Here is a 22,857-nt window from a genome sequence, read left to right on the forward strand (position 1 = left end):
TGATAAACAGGGCAAAATAGAAATAGGCCTATAACAGCTAGGATCAGCTTGATCTCCATGTCCCTCTGACATGTGAGAGAATATGCAGTTGTTGCCAAACACACACTGGCCTGATGCAAAGGACAAAAATATAAGCATTACACAGATAAATCGTAAGGGTCTTTAATTCACACGACATGTTCCTTGTATCTTTAATTGTAGTCTTTAGAAACCTCCTGCATGATTTCTTAGTCCGTTCATCATACAGGATAGCTGCTGTATCTGTGATGAGAGAAGAGGTGTCAATGTATACATTAAAATCTACAGCCTATTACCACAAGTATTCTTTTTATAAAAGGACTTGAACTTAATTGCATTTCATAACATCCATCTGAATTGAACCCCTTTTGATAAACAGGGCAAAATAGAAATAGGCCTGTAACAGTTAGGATCAGCTTGATCTCCCCTTTAAATGAAGGATGAACCGTAGCTGCATTCCAAGCAATGGGAACCTCCCCAGAAAGGAGAGACCGGTTAAAAAGGTTGGAGATAGGCTTGGCGATGATAGGGGCAGCAACCTTAAAAAGAAAGGGTCTACACCATCTGACCCACATGTTTTTTGGGGGTCAAGTTTCAGGAGCTCCTCTAGCACCTCAGACTCAGTGACTGCCTGCAGGGAGAAACTTTGTAGCGTGGCAGTGGAAAAAGAGGGAGAAGCATTGGGGATAGTCGCATTAGAAGGGGTGGGAGATGAGGAAATGTTGGACGGGCAGGGAGGCATGGCTGAGTCAAATAGGAATCCTGACTTAATGAAGTGGTGATTGAAGAGCTTAGCCATGTGCTTCTTGTCAGTAACAACCACATCATCAACTTTAAGCTACATGAGTGGGACAACATTCCACAGGCCACAATCAACAGCCTGATGATCAACTGATGGAGGTGTCGAACTGCATGAGGCAAATGGTGGTCACACCAGATACTGACTTAGCTTTAAAAAAAAGTATCTGTGACCAACAGATGCATATCTGTATTCCCAGTTATGAGGAATCCATAGATTAGGGCCTAATGAATTTATTTCAATTGACTGTTTTCCTCATATGAACTGTAAACTCAGTAAATTCTTTGAAACGGTTGCATGTTGCATTTATTTTTGTTCAGTATAAATCTAAAAGGGATTCAATTGGATCTTTTTTTTTTTTTTACCAATCTACACAACCTACTCTGCATTTTTGAAGTGCAAGATTATTTTTTACATTTTCAAAATCAATAAAAAAGGATGTATTGATTGTGTATTTCTTCACACCCCATGCCGCCGCCACAATAGTGGAAAATAAAAAGGGATCAACAACATTGCATTCACTTCACATTACTGGCCTGTTTGACAAAGTGAAAAGGAAGCCTGTGTTAAAAAAAATCCACTCTAAATCATCAATTCTGTTTGCAACAAGACCATTAAAAAGATTCAATCTGCCATTTCCTGGTTGCTAAAATTCTAATAGTTCCACAATTTAAGTTAGTGACAAAACAAGCAAGTATAGTGTAGGGAAATATTGTACCATCTAAACTGCTGTGAAATATATTTTCCATAACCAAAAAAATTGTGCTTGAAGCTGGTGTGCAAAAGAAAGCAGATGCAAAAACTAAACTTAAGAACGGGAAGCATAGAAATAGTGCACATAGAACAGATCTTAGACTTGCTTTCAATTAAATATGTAACTTTTTGGGCAACCTAACCAAATTCCCATAAAAATATGAGTTATAGATATGGCAAAAGATTCAACTTTCACTTTGTAAATGTGGAGTAGGTTGTAGGAAAAAAACAAAAATGAAATCAATTTTTAGATTTCATTTGAAGGCAGAAAATGTAGAAGACTGTTCAAGCTGTGTAGACCTTCACTAGGCACTATGTTACCTGCCATGATGCACTTTAATAAACAGCCGTGTCTGAGTGGAGCAATGCCACATTTGAGTTTGCGTTTAGCCCTAGTGAATTTGAGAGGCATTAGAATCACCTCATACCTTGGGCTTGTTTGAAATTCTGTCATTCTCCGTGCTTGAAAGATTTGCAAAGCTTTCCCCAAGGATAGTTAGAATGCATCTTTCTTGACAGGGCTGTGAAAGAATGGGGTAGATTTAAACTAGTGAACCTAATTATAAATCATTGAATAATACTTTATATTGATATTTATGGCTGACAATTATTCAAGTAATACACATTTTACAGTGGGCAGAAAGCTTTAATATGTTCATATAAAAAGAATATGTACTTTCAAATGACATAACCAGAAGGTACACACTGCCCATCCCTATCACACATTGTTTCATTCACATATTAACAGATTTGAATAAATAATACAAATTAACAAAACATCACATCAATATAAATGGAGAGAGAAGGCTGCATTTACAGAGGCAGCCCAATTCTGAACTTGTTTGAACTAATTGGGATTTTGATTAATCCAATCAGCTCTGAAAAAGCTCTGATGTGATTGGTCAAAATACCAATTAGTGGAAAAAATATCAGAATTGGGCTGCCATTGTAAACACAACCTAAGTGCTTCACAATTAACATAAGATGAGTCTCAAAATAAATACTACCGCAGTTGCATTCTTGGTGGATGTAACCCTGAGTATAAGAATAATAAAACCTTCACAAAACATTTTTTTGACCTTTCTTACTCCTATTGGAACATATCTGTGATAGGACTCGATGGATTAGAGTGGTATTATGGCTAATTTGAACAGTGTATGTTTCACCCCAATGTGTTGGCAATTGGGGATATTTGCAAAATCGTTAAATTGTATTATATATGTTATGAATGCAATGCATCCTGGAATATTATTTTTGGCATTGATTTTCACGTTTCAGTTGTCACAACCCCATCAATTCTCTTCTACTGCATTATATGCCACATTAAACAGCTTCTGAATGAAAACGCAAACTTGCTGATACACAGCATTTTCATCAAGGTTCCACACAAAGTTTCAAGAAGCACAATTGTGACCTTTAAACAGTCCAACAGTACAAATTCATCCAAAAAATGTAAAATGGTTCAACGTTTAACTTGACCTTCATATACATACAAAATATTTTAAATAGAAGTTCTTTACACATGCAACTCAATTGGATTTTCAACATCATATAATTAAAAAATTGCTTTGAATTATATTGAGTATTTCATATCTCGATAAACTTTGTCACAAAATGTCAAATTATTTAAGAGTATAGGCTATTAAGTTGGCATATCCATAGGTCAGAAATGTAGAACTATTACAGTACATTATAAAGATGACTTGAAACATCGAAGACTATAAATATTGTACAGTAATACAGAGTTATAGGAAGAGATCAGCATGAAAAAGAAGGCTAAAGGACTATCTTCATTTTTGCTCAAATAAAAATGATAATCCATGCTGTAACATAGCAAGTATGACATTAACCATTTACCTAGTATCTGAAAAATCCAAAACATAACGTGACATACTTGGGTTGAGTCACTATAGCAATGTCATGAGCAGGTTCAAAACATGAAAACATAAATTACACAAGCACAGGTGACAGAAATGGCCAAAGTTACACTCAGGTTTGATCTATGTGCAATAGCCTAAAGGATTGTGGGGGCTCGGCAGTTGTGTGGCAGTAATGTGATCCTATGTACAGAACAAGCAAACAATTTATACAGCAGCACTGTGGGGGCTTGCTCACTAGGGGGCAGCAAAAATGTTTTCATCAATTATGTTGACCTTTCTCAAAAGGAGGCCAGCTGGGACAGAGAAGAGAGGACTCAGGAGTTGAGCAAATCTCATTGAGTAAAGGCCATTATGACTCCTACCTCAATTAGACACAAAAATAGTACTATTTACAGACATGTCATAAATCCCAAAGGCAAATTACAATATGAAAATACAAGACTTGCATTCGAATGGCGTTTTACACAACGCTGTGCGATCTCCAACACAAATAGCCGTAACTAACCAGCTGATCCCTCTGTGCTGAACTTTATGGACTGACATTCATAATGTGACAAAAGAGACAACGTGGAAAGACAATTCTACAGTTCAGACATAATGCTGTGAAGCAGGGTGTCAAACTCATTCCATAGAGGGCAAAGTGTCTGCAGGTTTTAAGACAAACAACCAGGTGAGGTGCGTTCCTTACTAATTAGTGACCTTATTTCATCAATCAAGTACAAAGGATGAGCGAAATCCCGCAGACACTCAGCCCGCCGTGGAGTTTCACACATGCGTTGAAGCATATGCACACGCACGCAATCATACACGCACATTCAGACACACACTAACTCATTTCACTGGTGAAAGTTGTCAGGAAACCGTTCTTAGGTTAGATCAGATAGTGGCTCTACTTCCCTCCGTACATTCTCTCGATATCAGTCTGGAAGTGGTTCTTCAGCTCCTTCCTTTTCAGTTTGAATGCGTCCGTCACCAGGCCAGTCTCAGGGGTCCAGGGCTCTGGGCTCAGACGCACTTTCACTGGGATCTCAAAACGCTGCAGTTTGACTGATGGGGGGGGGAAACACAATGGTTAATATAGAAGGGATAAACAAAGCCCTCTATTGTCACACACTAAAATTATGTGTCTTATAATTCTAGGTTATTATCCATCTGGTTAATCAAGTTAACAGGATATGTGCCATAGAGTAAGTGTCAGCCTTACTTGAGGTAGCCACCTCTTTGATGGCCTTCAAGACCTCTTTCTCCATGGCCGGGTGATTACAGATCTCCTCCCAGGCGACACTGATGCCGTTCTTATTGGCCAGAATTGTCAGCTGCTTCTGGTTCGGCACCACAAAGCTTATCACATAGTTCTGGTCACTAAAAGCAAGAGAACATTTTTAAATGATACAGACTAGACCTGAGCGTGCACATGAAATATGTTTTCAGGGTGATACATATAGAATAACCACAAATGCATGTGGTGTCAATGTAACAGTGTTCTGTCCTATGTAAAGAAGTGTATGGTATATAGTAAAGCAGACAGAAGAGATACCTGTTTGCATATGCACAAATGTTTTCAATAAGGGGGCAGTTTTTCAGAGCAGACTCCACTTTCCCCAAGGACACGTATTCTCCAGCCTGCAGTTTGACCAGGTCCTTCTTACGGTCTACATGGAACAAACAGAGCAGAGAGGGTCAGAGAGAACACTAAAGTATGTCAGCATAGCGTTGTCTACATCTTCTCCTGAGAGGTTATGGCAGGTAGCACTGTTTACATCCATTTGAATTGTTTATGACAGTATTGCCTCATGGTCATAAAGTGTTGAAGAGGCAGTTGATCAGTGCACATAGGTGTTATTATTCAGGCGTTCTCCAACTCTCAGCCACCTACCCACTATCTGCAGACAGCCATCAGGGTGAATCTCCCCCACGTCCCCGGTACAGAACCACCTCTGGCCCTGCTCATCCACCCAGAAGTCATTGTTCAGGTGCTCACTCTTATAGTAACCCATGGTAACGTTGGGCCCACCAATCATGATCTCTCCACGCGGGTGGGGCTGGTCCTGACTGGTGTATCCACCTTGGGAACACAGTGGGAATATAAGAGTGAGGCATGGTGGGAGATAATAGCTGTATAGAGTATTGTTTGGACCAGAGAAAAACAAACCACATGGAAACTAAATTGGCCCATGAGAGCCACATGAAAATACAGTAACAACATGCAGAGGAGGCAAATTGGGCAGCTACAAAACGAGGATGTCCAAGCCATCTGTGATACACATACTATAGGTGTGTCATAATAAAAATGTATTTGTCATGTGCACAGGATACATGGTGTAACTGATACAGTGAAATGCTTACTTGCAAGCTCTTTCTCAACAGCGCAGTACACTTTATCACAAATAAGTTTGTATGTGTGTGTCCATAGGTTTTATTACTTACCCTCAACCCAGTCTCGTAGTTTGACCTCACAGCAGATGAGGGGGGCTCCTACTCTCCCAGTGCTGTAGTCTGCCACTGGAGAGAGGAAACACACAATCACAATATAGTCCCATGTAGAGTTTAATACCTGATGCCAGTAGTAGGCTGCAACCCGGCCTACCAAAAACCAGTCTGGGTTTTCTTATTAAAGAATAAGCGTCAGTGCTTACGCTCATGCACTTCTAAGGCATAGAGCAAGATACACACGTTAGTGATGTGCGGGTTGACTCAAATATACAATTGTGGAATACTACATATCTACAGAATAGGCTACATTAATGTTTTTCTTTGGTTATTTTTTTTATCTGGCTTTAGACAAGGGTACAAAAAAGCCTAAGCTTTAGGGTCTAACATTAGCCTACGCACGCCAATAACTCTATATGCTTCAGGGAAAAATGTACGTCCATCCACGGAGGCAAAAAGGACAATGTCAGAGTTGAATTAAAAACATTGAGGGCCAGAACTGTAATGTTTGGGAAAGATTTGGTGAAGTGGTAGAAGAGGTTGACAATAGCGGCTATGTTGTGTGATGATTGTGAAGCGCTATACAAATTAGACAGTCACAAGATGGGAACTGTAGTGTTCAGATGGGTTAAATGGAATAGTAACTGAAATCTCGACACTGACTGTAGGCTGAGTCTACAACCTCTCACATAGCTTAACATAATGCAGCGCAATTTCTATATTTACGGGATCGGGTCGGTCGGGAGCGGGCCACAGATTTTCACTTGATCACATAGAGTTGGGCGGTTGTGAATGTGTTATTAGCAACTGCGGGCAGGTGAACAAACAGCTGACCCACGCATCACGAACACACTTGTCCTTCAGATTGACCGGAGACAAAAACCAGTGTGGTGGGAGAATCACAATTATAACACTGTCATATTTAGTTCATTCACTGCTTTGAGCTATGAGGGAAATCAAATGTTTGCCAACATTGATTTATTATAAAATAATGTTATTTGTTTTTAAACTAAGAACTTGTACATTGTCCTCTGCCTTGCAAGAGTGTTAAACGAAACTGAGAACCCTATCCCGAGGTCCTCTTAAATAATATGGCCTTATAAAATCTTCCCCGGTGGTTATTTGGCATCATTCGGCCAACTATTTCACACTCATATACTGCTGCGTAGCGTCACACAAGCATATCCTTCCACATTTACAATGCACTGAAAGGTGACCGATACCTGCGTGACCTATACAGCAAAGCCGATTGACGCAAAACAGTTACATTTAGTATAGCCGTCATTCCTTTGTCATCCACGATCCCAGTACCACAGAACGTTTCACAGGTTGGGGCTTGAACAAAGACATCTATCTCTGAGATCGTGCGTGTTTAAAGACATGAAACCCTCAGGGCACTTTAACATATATAAAAGCCTGAGCAGTAGCATTTTCTCAAAGACCTTGTCTTGGCTAAATCCTAAATTTACCATGGCATGCATAGGTATAATTTCCCCCAAAAAACACAATGGTGAAAATTCTAAAATGATAGAGCTCCCACCATTCCCCTACACACTACTACTACTACTCTGCTAGTGAAGGAACCAAGGGTGCACTTGGTAATGATACCACTTCCAGGGTGAATGTCATTAGCAAAGGACCCCAGCAGTAGTAGTCCGTGGCTGTGCCTGCCATGACTCACCCTCTGTGATGGTACCTGCTCCGCAGGTCTCTGTGAGGCCGTAGCCCTGTCCCACAGGGCAGCAGAAGCAGATGTTCATGAATCGCTGTGTGGCGGAGGACAAGGGTGCCCCTCCTGACAGCATCATCCTGATGTTCCCTCCCAGCTGAGCCTTCACCTTCTTAAACAGCAGCCTGACAGAGCAGAGGAGAGAAATGTACCATTACTACTTACTAGTATCAAGATACCCATTGGTCCATGCTTACTGATACAGTTTCACTGTCTGATCCCTGATAAGCAGCTTGCTAGGTAGGGCACATTAGACTTGCAGTGGAAGTGACACATTTTTAGCCTATTTATTAGAATCCGATAGAGTAAAATTGGCAACAAAAACAAAAAAAGTTGAGAGGGTGACCAGAGGCAAATGTCTCGGTCATGCTGATAACAAGAAATGGAGAAAGGAAGCTTGTCTTGTCTGGCAGACAAATATTGTTGCCACCGAGTGGGAACCAAAACCAGTCAAAATACAAGCATACACTTCAAATATATAGATTCTAGAGGACAAATCTATACCGCTTTGAAAAACCCATGTAGTTTGATAAGGCCTAGCTATATCTCTTACTTCCAAGTACTGTAATGGCATGTTGGAAATGTTTATGTCTTTATGCACTGACCTTGTATCAGGGATTTTATCTCTATAGAGATAGCCATGTGCATGTAACAGGATTGTGTACATCAGCTGGGAACATGCTGGTATGTGTGTGTCCTCACATACAGTGTACTCACAAGTTGCAGAGAGGGGCATCATAGCCCATTTTGATCTGTTCCAGTTTGTAGTTGTAGCCCAGTTTAAACAGAGTCCTCTGCACATAGCTCATCTCCTGCACCTTGTTCATCACATTCTTGTAGATGCGGTCCATTATTTCCTGACAGATACATTACAATAAACAGAAAAGATAAACGTCACGCATCAGTTTGTGGCGGTTTTTCTTTTGTACCTTATCCATACATGTCTGCCTCCACTTTCTCTACAGAGGAAATCAAAGCTGCAGGATAGTTATCAAAGAACCTCAAAGAATCAACATCACCTGTTCGATTATTTTGTCTAAACCTGACCTCTAAAAATCTGGAAAGAAACCAGCCTTATAGTACGGATGTGGGTTTGAAATAATGTCACTATTCAAATAGCATCATACATTTTTGTCAGATATGCGGATATTTGAAATACAGCCATTGAGGTTATATGGGGCGGTGTGTGTAGCGACCAGACAGAGAGATGCCAAGGCAACTCGACGACAGTCAAGACTAGCTAACGTTTATTTGGAGCAGCCACAATGTTATTTATCATCCCATATAACAAGACAGTTTGTCTTGACTGGAGGAGCCTAGCACATCAAAAGGTGTGTATCAATTTCAACTGTCTGTTTCTTGAAAATGATTTCTTGCGGATATGAAATAAAGGTCCTTATGCTTCCAAAACCGTACCTCAAGCGATGTGTGTTAATGTTCAGACCGAACGTCAGGGCTCTTAACAAAACTCCCCCGTACAGAAGACGCCTTCGTCCAATGACTTATGTGTAATGTAATGGAGCAGAGTCATGATCAAGGGCTGGGAGAAGCTAGCTAATCTAATGGAGTCCACATGCTGCACAACCCCATTCAGATAAAACAGCCTACCTGTTGGTTGCTTATTGTAGCCTACACCTTCTCATTTCACTAACTTGTAATTCATTCCATCTTGCATTGCATTATTGAACTTTCACAACACATTGAACCTCTTTGCCGCTTTGATTGGCCAACAAGTTACGTGAAGACAATGGATGGTCTACAGGTCTTTTTATGGTGTGCACATCATAATAACTACACTGAAAGATTTGTTTTATTAAATGAATAACATGGTCTATCCTTGTATGTAACAAAGTCACATGGATATTTACATTTAATTTAGAAAAACCAGTGTTAGTCAGGTTAAAATTGCCCTATAACATTACACTCACACAAGTATTAGAATACTACGTCCGTTCAGATATTCAGATAACCATGCACATCCCTATTTTATAAAACACTATTTTATAAAACACTAACAAATCAGTGATAAGCAAAAAGATTAAGGAAGGATGTTCGTTCTTACCGGAACAGCTGCCATCAGAGTAGGCCCCAACACAGAGCAGTCTCCCTTACTGCCTTTCTTGATTTTTGTTGACTGCAAAAGAGAAGCAATAAAAATAACATTAGATTGTTGCCCACTTTGCAGTATAATAAAACAAATCCATAAGAAAAGATATATCTTTATATCAAACTGCTGAGTCTATTACCTGGTCAGAGAGTGTTTGTGGGGAAGAGTAGCCAATCCTGCAGCCATACGTCATACATGAGATCTCAGCAGTCATCTCCAGCACATGAGCTAGAGGCAGGTAGCCAATGTAGGTATCCTTCGGCCTGCATATGGGCACAAACACATCACACTACTGTAAGCAATATGAAGATGAGAGAACATCTTCAATGTCTGTAACCATGCACAACATTATACAAAAATAAGTGGTTATGCACTTTGACAATACTGTCTAATTATCAAATTGAGGAAGATCGCATGAGTAAATAAGTTTAGGCACGGTTATCATAAGCACATTACACTGTTTGTCTGCTGTCTTTAAAACATTGCGTCAAATCCCCATGTCAGATGCAGAGACCTGACCAGCCTAGTTAAATGGTGGTCAGATACTAGAAGCCCTGTGGTAGAGTGCTCTGCTCACCCCAGGCCTGGGATCCTCTCACACTGGCCCGTCATGCCAGCAATAAGATTGCTGTGGATGATCATGACTCCTTTGGGTTGTCCTGTGGAGCCGCTGGTGTACATGACCACAGCCAGGTCTGTGGGCTGAGGCCGCTGCACAGCTATACTCACTGCCAGGAGCACACGTCACTTAATAATGCTTAGAAAATAAATGGTACAGTTCAGGACAGTACAAACATTCTTTACTACATTGTGGGACTAAACTAAACTGCCAGCATATGTGCATATTATACTTCACTAGCTTAGACATTTTACAATCTCTACAATGCCATCTGAGCCATATGTAAACTCAAGTTCAGCGCAAACATTGTTTAACATAACAGGGTGACCCAACAGTGTGACCTGTGTGTTTTGTACATGCATAGTTTTGTTGATGTTTCCACGTACAGTTGTCAGGTTTGGCTCCCAGCTCTTGTACTGCCTGCATGCTGTGGATCTGAATGCCCTCTGGATAACCCGTCCTTCTGATGCTCTTGTTGTCCACATAGATAACGTGCTTCAGGTTATGCATTTCTGGCAAAATACTCTGTCAAAGACACAGGAAGATATCTTTGTCTTGACATGAATAATCTCAGCTCTCGTGTCCTAAATGCCTTTAGGGTTCATTAAAGTTTCAATGATCTCAGTGTTTGTTTTTCAAATCAAACTTTATTTGTCACATGCGCTGAATACAACAAGTGTAGGTGCACTATAGGTTAAGGGCTTGTAAAGTAAGCATTTCACGGTAAGTTAACTAAGTAACTTACTTAGAAGCCCTTAAATCAATAGTGCGGTTCAAGAAGAGTTAATCAAATATTTACCAAATAAAATAAAGTTAAAAATAAAAACAATAAAATAACAATAACGAGGCAATATACAGGGGGTACCGGTACCGAGTCAGTGTGCAGGGTTACAGGTCAGTCGAGGACATTTGTACATGTCGGTAGGGGTAAAGTCACTATATATAGATGTAACATTATTTTTTTTAAATACATTCACCTTTATTTAACTAGGCATGTCAGTTAAGAACAAATTCTTATTTACAATGACGGCCTACACCGGCCAAACCCGGACGACGCTGGGCCAATTGTGCATCGCCCTATGGGACTCCCAATCACTGCCGGTTGTGATGCAGTCTGGATTCAAACCAGGGTGTCTGTAGTGATGCCTCTAACACTGAGATGCAGTGCCTTAGACCGCTGTGCCACTCTGGAGCCCAAATAATAAACAGTGAGTAGCCGCAGTGTACAAAATAAATGGAAGGGTGTGTCGGGGGGCTAGGGTCAGTCTGTTATATCTGGAGTACTTCTCCGGTCTTATCCGGTGTCCTGTGTGAATTTAAGTATGCTCTCTCTAATTCTCTCTTGGAGGACCTGAGCCCTAGGACCATGCCTCAGGACTACCTGGCATGATGACTGCTTGCTGTCCCCAGTCCACCTGGTCATGCTGCTTGCTCCAGTTTCAACTGTTCTGCCTGCGGCTATGGAACCCTGACCTGTTCACCGGACATGCTACCTGTCCCAAACCTGCTGTTTTCAACTCTCTAGAGACAGCAGGAGCGGTAGAGATACTCTTAATGATCGGCTATGAAAAGCCAACTGACATTTACTCCTGAGGTGCTGACTTGTTGCACCCTCGACAACCACTGTGATTATTATTATTTGACTATGCCGGTCATTTATGAACATTTGAACATCTTGGCCATGTTCTGTTATAATCTCCACCCGGCACAGCCAGAAGAGGACTGGCCACCCCTCATAACCTGGTTCCTTTCTAGGTTTCTTCCTAGGTTTTGGCCTTTCTAGGGAGTTTTTCCTAGCCACCGTGCTTCTACACCTGCATTGCTTGCTGTTTGGGGTTTTAGGCTGGGTTTCTGTACAGCACTTTGAGATATCAGCTATATAAATACATTTGATGATTTGATAAATAGTCTGGTGGCCATTTGATTAATTGTTCAGCAGTCTTATGGCTTGGGGGTAGAAGCTGTTAAGGAGCCTTTTGGTCCTAGACCTGGCATTCCGGTACCGCTTGCCGTGAGGTACTGGAATGCCTATGACTTGGGTGACTGGAGTCTGACAATTTTCTGGGCTTTCCTCTGACACCGCCTGTTATATAGGTCCTGGATGGCAGGAAGCTTGGCCTGGGCCGTACACACTACCCTCTGTAGCGCCTTGCGGTCAGATGCCAAGCAGTTGCCATACCAGGCGGTGATGCAACCGGTCAGGATGCTCTCGATGATGCAGCTGTAGAATTTCTTAGGATCTGGGGACCCATGCCAAATCTTTTCAGTCTCCTGAGGGACAAAAGGTTTTGTCGTCCCCTCTTCACAACTGTCTTGGTGTATTTGGACCATGATAGTTCGTTGGTGATGTGGACACAAAGGAACTTGAAACTCTCGACCCATTCCACTACAGCCCTGTCGATGTTAATGGGGGCCTGTTCGGTCCACCTTTTCCTGTAGTACACGATCAGCTCCTTTGTCTTGCTCACATTGAGGGAGAGATTGTTGTCCTGGCACCACACTGCCAGGTCTCTGACCACCTCCCTATAGGCTGTCTCATTGTTGTGTGATCAGGCCTACCACTGTTGTGTCATCAGCAAACTTAATGATGGTGTTGGAGTCGTGGGTGAACAGGGAGTACAGAAGGGGACTAAGTACACACTCCAGTGTTGAGGACCAGAGTGGCAGACGTGTTGTTGCCTAACCTTACCACCTGGGGGTGGCCTGTCAGGAAGTTCAGGATCCAGTTGCAAAATGAGGTGTTTAGTCCCAGGATCCTTAGCTTAGTGATGAGCTTTGTGGGCACGATGTTGTTGAAAGCTGAGCTGTAGTCAATTAACAGCATTCTCCTGCCATCCAGGACATCTACACCACCCGATGTCACAGGAAGTCCAAAAAGATCATCAAGGACAACAACCACCCGAGCCACTGCCTGTTCACCCCGCTATCATCCAGAAGGTGGGGTCAGTACAGGTGCATCAAAGCTGGGACCGAGAGACTGAAAAACAGCTTCTATCTCAAGGCCATCAGACTGTTAAACAGCCATCACTAACATTGAGTGGCTGCTGCCAACATACTGACTCAAATCTCTAGCCACTTTAATAATTACAAATTGGATGTAATTTTTTTTTATCACTAGTCACTTTAAACAATGCCACTTTATATAGTGTTTACATACCCTACATTACTCATCTCATATGTATATACTGTACTCTATACCATCTACTGCATCTTGCCATTGCTCATCCATATATATTAATATGTACATATTCTTATGCATTCCTTTACACTTGTGTGTATACAAGGTGGTTGTTGGGAAATTGTTAGATTACTTGTTAGATATTACTGCACGGTCGGAACTAGAAGCACAAGCATTTCGCTACACCCGCATTAACATCTGCTAACCATGTGTACGTGAACAATAACATTTTATTTAACATAGGTGTTCCTTTTGTCCAGGTGGGAAAGGGCAGTGTGGAGTGCGATTGAGATTGTGTCATCTGGGGATCTGTTGGGGCGGTATGCGAATTGGAGTGCCTCTAGGGTATCCGGGAGGATCCTGTTGATGTGAACTATGACCAGCCTTTCAAAGCACTTCATGGCTACCGACGTGAGTGCTTCGGGGCAGTAATAATTTAAGCAGGTTACCTTCGCTTCCTTGGGCACAGGGACTATTATTGTCTGCTTGAAACATGTAGGTATTACAGACTCAGTCAGGGAGAGGTTGAAAGTGTCAGTGAAGACACTTGCCAGTTGGTCCGCGCATGCTTTGAGTACAGGTCCTGTTTAAAGGTCTTGCTCACGTCGGCTACCGAGACGAGAGCGTTATCAGACAGTCGTCCAGAACAGCTGGTGCTCTCGTGCATGCTTCAGTGTTGCTTGCCTCGAAGCGAGCATAAAAAGGCATTTAGCTCGTCTGGTAGGCTCGCGTCACTGGGCAGCTCACTTCTGGGTTTCAATTCATAGTCTGTAATAGTATTCGAGCCCTGCCACATCCGACGAGCGTCAGAACAGGTGTAGTAGGATTCAATCTTAATCCTGTATTGACACTTTGCTTGTTTGATGGTTCGTCTGAGGGCATAGCGGGATTTCTTATAAGTGTCCGGATTAGTGTCCCGCTCCCTTAGCTCGATGTGGATGTTGCCTGTAATCCATGGCTTTTGGTTGGGATATGTACGTACGGTCACTGTGGGGACGAGGTCATCAATGCACTTATTGAGGAAGCTGGTGACTTGAGGTGGTATACTCCTCAATGCCATTGGATGAATCCCGGAACATATTCCAGTCTGTGCAAGCAAAACAGTCCTGTAACGTAGCATCCGCGGCATCTGACCACTTCCGTATTGAGCGAGTCACTGGTACTTCCTGCTTTAATTTTTGCTTTTAAGCGGGAATCAGGAGGATATAACTATGGTCAGATTTGCCAAATGGAGGGCAGGGGAGAGCTTTGTATGCATCTCTGTGTGTGGAGTAAAGGTGGTCTAGAGTTTTTTTCACATGTGACATGCTGGTAGAAATGAGGTAAAAACGGATTTAAGTTTTCCTGCATTAAAGTCCCCGGCCACTAGGAGCGCCACTTCTGAATGAGCATTTTCTTGTTTGCTTATGGCCTTATAGAGTTGGTTGAGTGCAATCTTATGTTTGCGGTGGTAAATAGACGGCTACGAATAATATAGATGACAAATCTTGGTAGATAGTGTGGTCTACAGCTTATCATAAGGTACAAAACCTCAAGACTTCTTTAATATTAGACATCGCGCACCAGCTGTTGCTAACAAATAGACACACCCCCACCCTTCGTCTTACCAGACGAAGCTTCTCTGTTCTGCCGGTGCATGGACAATCTCGCCATGTCGTTATTCAGCCACGACTCGGTGAAACATAAGATATTACAGTTAATGTCCCGTTGGTCGGATAATCTTAATCGTAGGTCCTCAATTTTATTTTCCAATGATTGCACGTTGGCCAATAGAACGGATGGCAGTGGAGGTTTACTCGCTCAACCTACGAATTCTCAGAAGGCAACCTGACCTCCGCCCCCTTTTCTCCATATTTTTTTCACGCAAATGACAGGGATTTGGGTCTGTTCCTGGGAAAGCAGTATATCCTTCGTGTCGGACTTGTTGGACTCGTTAAAGGAAAAAAGCTTCTTCCAGTTCGAGGTGAGTAATCGCTGTTCTGATGTCCAGGAGTTATTTTCAGTCATAAGAGACAGTAGCAGCAACATTATGTAAACGAACAAAATAGCACAGTTGGTTAGGAGCACGTAAAACGTCAGCCATCTTCTCCGGCGCCATTTTCACCAATGACACACCTCAGTTCACACACAAACACCCCATGGCTCATTTTAAAATCCTCCTTGATCTACAGAGGTGATTGCACACATCCTGTCTAAAAACATAGCTCTCTTTTCCACAGATAGAGGAGCTGAGAACAGCAGTGTGTATGTAGTTAGGCTAGAATCTGAACCATGCATTTCCCCTAATGACTCCTACCTTGAGTTTAGTCTCCAGTAGCTCTGTGCTGGTGATCAGGTGAGTGGCCCCACACTCATTCAGGCCATAGGCCACTGCCTCCTCCCCCAGGGTGGCATACAGAGTGACCACTGCAACACAACCAAACATGTTGTTCACATGCACACAAACACAATGTTTTCACAAATATTGCTGTCCTAACAGGAAATATCTTTAGAATGTAAACTAGTGGAACTTTATGTGCCATTCTCAAACAGGGAAGTGTGTTGGGTCAATGCCTACATGGAAAGTTGCGTCTGAAGCAGGCCTGTGCAGTGATCATCCACTCTGCTCGTGTCTCACAGAAGATGGCAATGGTACTCTTGGGCTGCTGGCCCAGGGCTGCCAGTCCACTACCTAGATGACTGATGATCTGGTCCACCTCGTCATAGGACAGCCACCTGTACTCCCCCAGGATCAACTGCAGCAGAGGAGAGAGCACAGAAACAGGCCATTAGGGTTGGTTCTACTAAGGGCCTTCAGTTCACAGGGGTAAATATCACACTGGAGAGTCAAGTCATATATTTATGACATTTGATTTAATAACTCTACAAGAAGGGACTTAATCTAGGATTGTTATATGAAGTTACACCGACTTGCTTCAGGTTGCATAACTTTTCTAACTTATTTGGCAGAACCTTGACTGCAATAATTGGTTCCTGGTGAGATGTGTGTGTGATCACTCTACCTTCTTAAAGATTTTGCCGCTGGGTTGCGTCTCGTTCTCCTCATTTAGGAGCTCCCTGGTGCCCAGGCAGTCCGTGTTGCCGAAGCGCTGCACTGCATGCTCAAACAGCTTGTCTAGAGTGTCCTTTCCCTCAAAGTCCTCCCGGGCCAGGTTGTCAAAGTTCTCCACACAACGATAGGGGCCCTCTGCTTTGCCTGTGGTGGACTTGGCTTTCTCTCTCTTTGCCATGGTTTTCTTCTTCCCAGCATCAGTGAGGAAATACCATGGGATAAACGTGATGAGCGTGTACAGCCACATCAACAGGTACACAGGCGAGAACACTATGTAATGCATGTCTACTTTGAACCTCATGGTTGAAGGTGAGGCAGAAGTGGAGAGAAAAAGAGACTTGAGGGAGAAGCGTCTGCTTCAGGGAGAGTTCAGACGGCTCAGCTCTCAGGTCATGGAAAGGTTGCCAAAGCAGGTGGCGGTAATTACAGATTGGACAGGTAGCAGCACATGCACCCAGACGGTTCAATGGAAAGGCTTGACACAAGAGGTCTGTGATGCTAGCTCTATAGCAGGGTGATTGGTCCAGAATGGTTGAGCACAGGGGAAGAAAATACATGGAGAAAGAGAAGTATGTTAGTCATATTGTAATCTCTTGTGGACAGAATCTGTCACGGTGGGATGGAATGCGTAGGATAACGAGCAACAGTAGTTCCAGTGTTCGGGTTTTCTTCACTGACTATTTGGACATATCAGGATTGGGAGAAGGTGAACACAGGTGAACTACTCACTTCTAACACGTATAGACCCAGAACTTAAACAAGAGTAGTCATATTGAAGCAATAGCTAGGAGCTAGCCAGTAGCCACAAGCATAATACAACATCTAATTTATAGACTAGCCAAAAGTACTTTATTTATTTTCAAAAAGCCTTCTTGTATGCATTTCATGCCAATTCATACATTGCAACACACCAAACCCAGAAGTTTTATTATTGGGGCGTCAAAGAAGAAGCAGCTATGGTATTTAACACATACCTTACCACCGGTAAATATTGCTGCACAAAATAGCTGAGTTTCATTGGAGCACTGCACTGACCACTGTATCTGTACACAAGCATCTAGGCCAATGTCTGGTCAACATCACTTCAGATTTCACTACCTTTTATCTTATCTATAATTGATGCTTGCAGTGTGCAATCATTTCCCAGAACTGGAAGAATGTTAGGTCTGTGTTTTAAAAAATCTGAAAGAGTACCTGTATGTATTTATGCCAATTGATGGCGCCTTGGTTAAGACAGAAACTTTTATAAGGTAGAATAATCCGAATGAGCAACACAAGTTGTTAATAAATAGCTCAGTCGGTCTACCCTAGGAATGTTGTAAATGAAGAGACTGAAATACAAAGACGCAGAGCAGAGTTCAGCAGAGTGGTTAAGAAGCCAAAGAGGTGAGGTTAGATTAGGTTAGATGACAGAGACAGCATACATGAAATCTTACTTAACATTTTAAAAACATTTAAGTAGTCATTTTCTGTCTTATTTTGATACTTGGCTTTTACTTTCTTACTACTGCCACATTTCTGGTGCCACTTGGCAACTCTTTTGACATAAGTCTACATTCTAACCTCGATCACTGTCATGGCGTATGTGCATCACCCAGTCTTTTCCCATGAAAACGGGGCAAACCCAAATGACTTCACCGAAAACGACTTCCTTGTGAAAACCAGAGACATTTCCATGTAAGCCAAAGAACACATTTCTTTGTGCAAGATTCTCCAAGGTGGCAACTGGCAAGAGGGCAATTCCACTGTAACAGAGTGATACAGACTGGGGTTTTCACACTTTAAAATGCATGTCAAACAAAAACCAATGATTACAAAGTTAAACAAACCATACAACTGTATGCACACATTTACTTGAAGAACAGTGCAGATGTGGTAGGTAGCCTAGTGGTTAGAGTATTGGACTAGTAACCGAAAGGTTGCAAGATCGAATCCCCGAGCTGACAAGGTAAAAATCTATGGTTCTGCCCCTGTTCCTAGGCCGTCATTGAAAGGCCGTCATTGAAAATAAGAATTTGTTCTTAACTGACTTGCCTAGTAAAATAAAAGATGCAAAGTTTGGTAACTAACACTAACCAGCACACTGGAAAGGGTATAAAGGGCACCAAAGGTTAATCTGGACTTCAACCAAGCCTAAACAAAAATCCCATTCCACTATCCAGTAAAACATTTCAATCAAATCACTTATAATACAATGTAGTCTAATGGAGGGCAGCTTGACATCAAAGATAAGGGGAACATTTCAGGTCAACTCAAACTGTAATAAAAGTCCCCAAAACATCAGACCTACATTCCATTAAAAATGTTATCTAACTGATCTTGCTGCAGATACTATAACTAGCAGCTGAGCATGTCTAGACAGGATCATAACTTCAAATGATAGAAAGGCCACGTCATGCTTGAATCATGATCTGCTACGTTACCCTGATGGTGAATGCTTGTGTGACTTGTCATCCCTCCAGACAGTAATGAAGGCTCAAGTGCTTTAGCACACAGGATGCTGCCTGTGAGTGGCTTATACTGCTCATGTGCCACTGATCTGGCCTAATCCCATTTACTACATAGGCACACGAGGCCCAGGAATCACAACCCCAGAAGGAATCAGCCAGGACAAATTCCTCCTTCAATCAGTATAAGTGAGAAGAAATTATCTACATTCTAAATATATTTCTACATTTGATATGATGCCCCCTTCCCAAAAAAATCTTCCAACCACTTTGTTGCTCTTAATTGAAATGATATATTATCAGGTGTATCAGCTCTTTAAACAGAATCATAATTTTCAGAGCCTAAAACAGTCAGAGGAAAGACCATTTACCCCTGAAAAGAGGGGTAATTCAGAGATGGTCTGAATGGCTTTAGAAAATTAACACATGCACACACTTCTGAAAAACACTACACCAGTGATGAGCAGATCGAAACAGTGGAAACCTTTCGGTAGAATGAACGAGAGAAGAAATTGGTTACCTTACCTACTGTTCTGAAGTACGCTAACAACACCTCTTCCTCTTTCCTTAAACAAAAAGCCTGGTCGAGATATTGTTTATTCGACACAAGATGTTTATTCTTCACTCCCTGTCTCAGGTTTTTCGTTAACTCAGCTGCACTCACAAAGAGCTAACATACATTCTCCTGCTTCCACCCACAACTGCTCTCATCCAATAGGAGAGTGTATTGGACAGGAAGTGATACGGTTCCTCTCTACAGTAGTCATCTCAACGTACTCAGGGCTGACTGTGACTAACCCTTTTTGCATTATATTTCCAGAGACCACATCTATTAAAACTGTTACGCAAACACAGCTGGTTGCTCATAGTGATACACATTACATAGACTGACACTGACTGACACAACATTGTGTTCACAGATTCAGTTTAATCTATTCCAAGAAATGAGACAGACATGTTTTTCCAAGCCACATGATTATTTTTCTTGATGTGCTCTAATGCTTTCAAATCAGCAACAGTGAAATCCTTTCAGCTGTTTCAAGAAAAACATGTCCACTGCCTCATCATCAGACAGGATACTACTACCCACGTAGAAGCATGTCATAGCATGAGGTCAATGACCTTTAACACACTGAAGAATACTGTGTGATGCATGAAAGGTAGGACCAAGGCTATTGGCAAGGTTGTATTGTTAGATAGACTATTCAATGCTACTGCTATGCCTAGAAAACAGATGGCAGAAAAAGACACAAACCTATACTGTACCTCAAGCCTTGAAACAAACCTACACTGTACATCAAACTCCTCATCTGTACAAATTGTAGCAAGAACCTTATCAATACAAAACAGGGTGATGACTGGCATTAGTTTTCTATCCTGTTATTAGGACTGATATTGAACATTCTTGGTAAATAAACCATTTTTTGATGCATAACCCATATATAATATAAACCATAACATGTACATATATATGTACACACACACATACATATATATATATATATATATAATATAATCCGCAAATGTATGTTTCATGTAATCTCTGACATTACCTTGAAAATAATGGACAACGCGCCACTTTGCGGAATTAATTTTTCCAAGGTAATATTTTTTATTTTTTTATTTAACTAGTCAAGTCAGTTAAGAACACATTCTTATTTACAATGACGGCTTAGGAACAGTGAACAATTTTGTTCAGGGGCAGAACAACAGATTTTTACCTTGTCAGCTCAGGGATTCGATATAGCAACCTTTCGGTTACTGGCCCAATGCTCTATTCACTAGGCTACCTGCCACCCCATGTACAGAATGGAGGTGTTTATCCCACAGTTGCCAAATAAAATAATACTAAAGCAGACATTTACCAAAAGTGTTCGTTGATATTTTCATTTTTCGAAGCAAATTCATACTCTCTCATGTTTTTGATTGCTAGAGACGCGACAGTCGTTCGTTCGATATTTATGGACGTGACTGCAGTCGTTCGTTCTTTATGTTTCATGGCAACGTGCTTATGCCTTGCGAGCTAGCTAGGCAACGTTTCCAACTGACCCAATACCTTTTCTAACTGGCCCATTATCTGGTTTTAGAAACTGGGTGGTTCGAGCCCTGAATGCTGAGCTCAGCTGTGGAATTTCAGACCGTATTACCACAGGGATGACAAAAACATGTATTTCTACTGTTCTAATTATGTTGGTAACCCGTTTATAATAGCAATAAGGCACCTCGGGGGTTTGTGGTATTCACCAATATGCTCCACGTTGCGTCGTGCATAAGAACAGCGCTTAGCCGTGGTTTATTAGCTATATACCACACCTCCTCAGGCCCTTTTGCTTAATACCATGGCATTGTTGAATACTCATTTCTGATTGGCTTGAAGGGCATTCTAGAACATGCATTATTTCCCTATAGCCCACAGTATATTTGCACGGTAAACTTCAATGGATATAGTTCTTCCATGGTCTATGTTTGAGCTGCTTCTGAAACAAAAGTCGAATTGAAAACCTTATTGGCATTGTTGAATTGGATTTTCATAATAGCAAGCTAGGACCGATGGTTTGGTTAGCTAAAACTAGCAAACTGTTTGGTTACCAAGGCGATTACTGTCACTGTCTAGTAAACTTGCTAGCTACTTCAGTGGATGTTGAACACATTTCTACCAGCAAATTAACCCATTTCTAGCGGTAAGTGTTCAATTATAGTAATAGTATAAAAGTGATAATCAACTCGGGGCTCTATGCTTTCTCTGGAAAAATAATTAATGTTAGAATGTTAGTTCCACTCTGCTAGCGTAATATGGAACACATATTCTACGTCGTTCATTCTTTTCCAGAGAACGCATAGCCCCTCGATTATCCCTTACTTAATGTCTATTCTAGAATGCCATTCTAGCCAATCAGAACCGAGTATTCACCAACGCTTTAGTATAAACCTGTAATATAACCCACATAGCTATCAAATCATTTGCTCAAACATTCATTCGTTTTTTACAATTAGGCAATGTTACCTGCCTTTTAGTTTACGAACATCAAATTAATAAATCAAATAAAGGTCCAGTGAGCGAGACCATGTCGTTGTCTGACCAAAAGTAACCTCTGCACCTGTCAACTCCGTTGACATAGCTTAAAGAAAAAACATACTAGTCGTGCTATTTATCCCAACAAATGGAAGACTGTTCACATATCTAAAAATAATCCGGCATATCAAAATTAAGACGTTTGTAGCTAGCTTCGTGGTATCATTATGAAAATGAGAGGGACAACGAGGAATAGAATTGTGACTGGCGTTCCGCAAATGTTCTGTAATATGATGTTTGAAAACAGACCCACCGTGGAATACAACCATTATGCGCTTTAAGTATTTGATATTAATAGGCGCTGTTGGTTATTAAAATTAAAAACGACTTGTAGGCTTGTAGCCTGGCCAGATCATAAAACAAAGACAGTAATGAAGTTGGCATTGCTAACGTTAGCTCTTTCTTACTACTTCAGTACACTGGATATTAAGAATATTCAATATTAACACATTTTTGTAAATAAGATAGCTATGATGATAACATATATTATTTGACAGTTTACTTAGCCATTTCCCTAGCTAGCTTGTATGCTAGCTGTAGTCAATCTAATCTTACCTCAAAAACCGAGAAGTGAGAGGGACATTCCCAGAAGGATGAATGACCGAAAGTAACCTCCAACAGAGAGGCGACAACCCGGAAACTTTACGTCATATGAGTCCATCTCTCATAGCCAATGAGAATGGGTCTGAAGACCATGTTTATTTGATGCTACAGTTTCATTGAAAAAAATATATTGTCACTCTTTATACGAATATCAACCAGTTATAAGTAA

General features: G+C 41.5%; 1 protein-coding gene across 9 annotated transcripts; it reads right to left on the reverse strand.

The window, feature by feature from the left end:
• Window positions 1–2,195: 2,195 nt before the first annotated feature.
• Window positions 2,196–22,730, reverse strand: LOC115105658 (long-chain-fatty-acid--CoA ligase 4-like). 9 transcript variants are annotated; one of them, XM_029627924.2, is made up of 15 exons: window positions 22,641–22,730; window positions 16,516–17,069; window positions 16,071–16,248; window positions 15,810–15,919; window positions 10,722–10,860; window positions 10,294–10,444; window positions 9,856–9,979; window positions 9,672–9,743; window positions 8,327–8,466; window positions 7,562–7,734; window positions 5,878–5,952; window positions 5,327–5,515; window positions 4,988–5,102; window positions 4,655–4,812; window positions 2,196–4,497 (listed from the first exon to the last, which is right to left on the reverse strand). In XM_029627924.2, the coding sequence occupies exons 2-15, from the start codon at window positions 16,864–16,866 to the stop codon at window positions 4,340–4,342; spliced, it is 2,133 nt and encodes a 710-aa protein (XP_029483784.1). In that variant the 5' UTR covers window positions 16,867–17,069; window positions 22,641–22,730; the 3' UTR covers window positions 2,196–4,339. The 9 variants fall into 9 exon arrangements, with proteins under 9 accessions (XP_029483784.1, XP_029483790.1, XP_029483792.1 ...); XM_029627930.2 differs by having other exon boundaries at window positions 16,516–16,752; window positions 22,641–22,695; XM_029627932.2 differs by having other exon boundaries at window positions 16,516–16,749; window positions 22,641–22,682.
• Window positions 22,731–22,857: the final 127 nt, after the last annotated feature.

The sequence above is a fragment of the Oncorhynchus nerka genome, linkage group LG22, assembly GCF_034236695.1.
Source record: "Oncorhynchus nerka isolate Pitt River linkage group LG22, Oner_Uvic_2.0, whole genome shotgun sequence".
Lineage (NCBI taxonomy): Eukaryota > Metazoa > Chordata > Actinopteri > Salmoniformes > Salmonidae > Oncorhynchus > Oncorhynchus nerka.